The sequence below is a fragment of the Mandrillus leucophaeus genome, unplaced genomic scaffold (genome assembly GCF_000951045.1).
Source record: "Mandrillus leucophaeus isolate KB7577 unplaced genomic scaffold, Mleu.le_1.0 Scaffold122, whole genome shotgun sequence".
Lineage (NCBI taxonomy): Eukaryota > Metazoa > Chordata > Mammalia > Primates > Cercopithecidae > Mandrillus > Mandrillus leucophaeus.
Window position 1 is genome coordinate 5,307,955 of NW_012100543.1, and position 2,882 is coordinate 5,310,836.

The 2,882-nt window shown below is 61.9% G+C and overlaps 1 protein-coding gene across 1 annotated transcript in view; it reads right to left on the reverse strand.

The window, feature by feature from the left end:
* MYCN (v-myc avian myelocytomatosis viral oncogene neuroblastoma derived homolog) overlaps positions 1-2,882 on the reverse strand; it is an 8,137-nt gene that overhangs the window by 4,685 nt on the left and 570 nt on the right. The window contains exon 2 of the mRNA XM_011971439.1: positions 1,733-1,795. Coding sequence (XP_011826829.1) covers positions 1,733-1,795 — 63 coding nt within the window. The remainder of the gene's footprint in view (positions 1-1,732; positions 1,796-2,882) is intronic.

Sequence of the window (2,882 nt, forward strand, 5' to 3'; positions counted from 1 at the left end):
CGCGGCCGTGCTGCAGCTTCTCGCTCACGGCGCGTTCCAGCTTCTCGCGGGCGGAGAAGCCGCTCCACATGCAGTCCTGGAGAATGACCGGGTTGGGGGTGAGACCACCCAGTCCACCCAGGCCGAACGCGTCCTCCTCGGCCGGGCTGCCCCACAGCTCGTTCTCGAGCAGCATCTCCGTGACCCAGCTCGGGGGCTCGGAGCTGTGCTCCGCGAAGCCACGGCTGGGCGACAGCGGGGGCGTGGGCAGCAGCTCAAACTTCTTCCAGATGTCCTCCCCCGGGGGGGTCGAGTCGGGGCCGCCGAAGTAGAAGTCATCTTCGTCCGGGTAGAAGCAGGGCTGCAGCGAGTCAAACTCGAGGTCTGGGTTCTTGCAGATCATGCCCGGCATGGTGGACGCGGAGCAGCTCGGCATCGGCTCGCCTCCCGGCCGGCGACTGAAGACTTCTTTCCGCCCCGCTCGTTTTAATACCGGGGGTGCTTCCTTCCCGTGGGGGGCGCGGAAGGCGGGGGCCGGCGCCGACCTCCAACACTGCAACCGACAGACACACCGGAGAGGGTGGGCAAACGGAGCAGACCGAGGGGAAAGGCAATGGGCGCCCCCTCTAACCCGGTTCCCCAATCTTCCCTCCAAGCCCCCCACTCTGCCCACGGCTCCCGAAGGTGGAGGAAGTTGTGCCTCTCGCTCCCTCCCTCCCTCCCTCCTTTTGTGTACAAGCTGTCTACGACAGGGGGTGGGAGGGGGCATGCAGATGCAGGGGGTGGTGGCGTGGCTCCGCAACTTTGGAAACTGCCATTTCATTCACACAAGGCACTGCCTGGGGGAGGGGGCTGTTCCAGGCTGCAGAATTCTAGCTCTCACGAGCACGCAGACAACCCCACTCGCAGCGGCGAGGGGCCAGCTGCTCTGGGGAAGCCCGGGGCTCTCCGACCCAGCTACCGGGTATGGTATTTGGAGTACCTTCTACCCCCTTTGTAAAAATGCAGCCTCGGGAGTGCAAATGATAGCAGGGGATTTAGGAAACTTTGCAAATGAAAAAGCCTTTCTCTAGAGAGAGACCAACAACAGACACCCATATCCACAAATCCTTCCCCTCCCCAAATTTGAGCAAACGCCCTCGGCATTCACCCGCTGCAGGGATACTCCTACCAATAGCTTATCTGGAACCTCTCTAAGCCCATCCCTGCTCTTCCAAACCCCCAACAGCGTCCTCTTCCAGGGAGGGGGAGGTTGAGCCCCTGTTCCCGGGAATGGTGCAGGGGCGCCCGCGCGAGGAGGGTCACCGGGAGAGCCGCCTCTCCTCCGAGCTGGAGCAGCCGTGACCCAGATTACGACCGCGGTGGCCTCGCCCTGCCTAACCCCCCGTCTTCTTCCTCCAGGGGCACCCTTTGGAGAAGAACCCAGCCTAGGGTGGGGACGCACCGGCTCTCCGACAGCTCAAACACAGACAGATCTTCTAGAGCAGGGGGAATTTCTTTTCGCAGAAGCCATTACTCCCCCCGGTAAGGGCTGCAAAAGGATTAGGGCGGGTCTCCTTTAGCCAGGATGGCTTCGGGGCTGGAACTGGCTTTTCTGGGAAAACCCAGAGATGGTTTTGTTTCGGAAGCAGAAACAGTCCCCCGGGCATATTCGGGCGCCCGGTGCGCACGTCGCAATCCCGTCCAGGGCTTGCCTTGCCCCGGCGCTCGTCGCTCCCTGGGCGCCGGGCGGTTTGGAAGCCCTGCTCCTTACCTCCCGCCGACTGCAGGGGATCCGGAGGCGATTCTGCGCGGGTGTCTCCGGGTGGGCCGGGGGACGGGGGTGTCCTCGGGTGGCTACAGTCTGTGCGCGCTTGCGCCTGGCTAGCGCTTGCTCGGCTCCAACACAGTTCCCAGGAGCCCCCCGCATCCACCCAGCGCGTCCAGACAGATGACTGTCACTGCCTGCGCTTTGAAGCTCGGGGGATATTATTAACTGAAAAATCTGACACACCCGGGGGGCGGGGAGAGAAGGGGGCTGTGGCGCAGACAAGGGGGAGGGAGAAAGGAGAGGAAAGCGGCTTTACCCCGCCCTCCTGATTTCCATAAAAATCAGGGGAGGCGCCAAGGCTTTCGCGCCAAAAGCCACTTGCTTTTCTTTGCAGAGAGAAGGCTGCAAAGCTGGGAAGCCCGGGATGTGCTCCTCCCGCCCTTTTGGACCCCCGGGCTTGCACCGGCTGCACTCTGAGAACCAGCTGCGCGCCGAGCGGTGCAATGCAGCACCCACCCTGCGGGCCTGGCAATTGCTTGTCATTAAAAGAAAAAAAAAATTACGGAGGGCTCCGGGGGTGTGTGTTGGAGAGGGGAGACCGATGCTTCTAACCCAGCCCCCGCTTTGACGGCTTGTTGTGCAGCTGAGCGCGAGGCCAACGTTGAGCAAGGCCTTGCAGAGAGGTTGCTCCTGTGTAATTCCGAAAGAAGGCTAGTCCGAAGGTGCAAAATAGCAGGGAGAGGACGCGCCCCCTTAGGAACAAGACCTCTGGATATTTCTAGTTTCGAATTGAAAGGAGAGGGGCGCCCCCCTTGTTTGAAAATAAATAAATAAGTGCGAGCTACGAGGGTGGCGCCGCGGTGGTTTCTTCGGCCGAAGGCGACACCTCGCGGAGACTGAGCAGAAAGCGGAGCTGCCCGGCCTCGGCGCGGACCTGGAGGGCGGCCACTCCGCAAGTCTCCCGCCATCCCCGTGGGACTGTCCACGAGTCCTCACCACTGCGGAGGGGAGGCGGCCTGGCTCTGCTTCCGAGGGGGAATGGGCGTACGTTCCCTGCAGCCGTCCCCAGGGCTCCCAAGTTAACCTTTTCAAAGCCACCATTCTCCCCAATTATGGGCAGGCGAATCTGATTTCCAGAGATGGAACTGCTGTC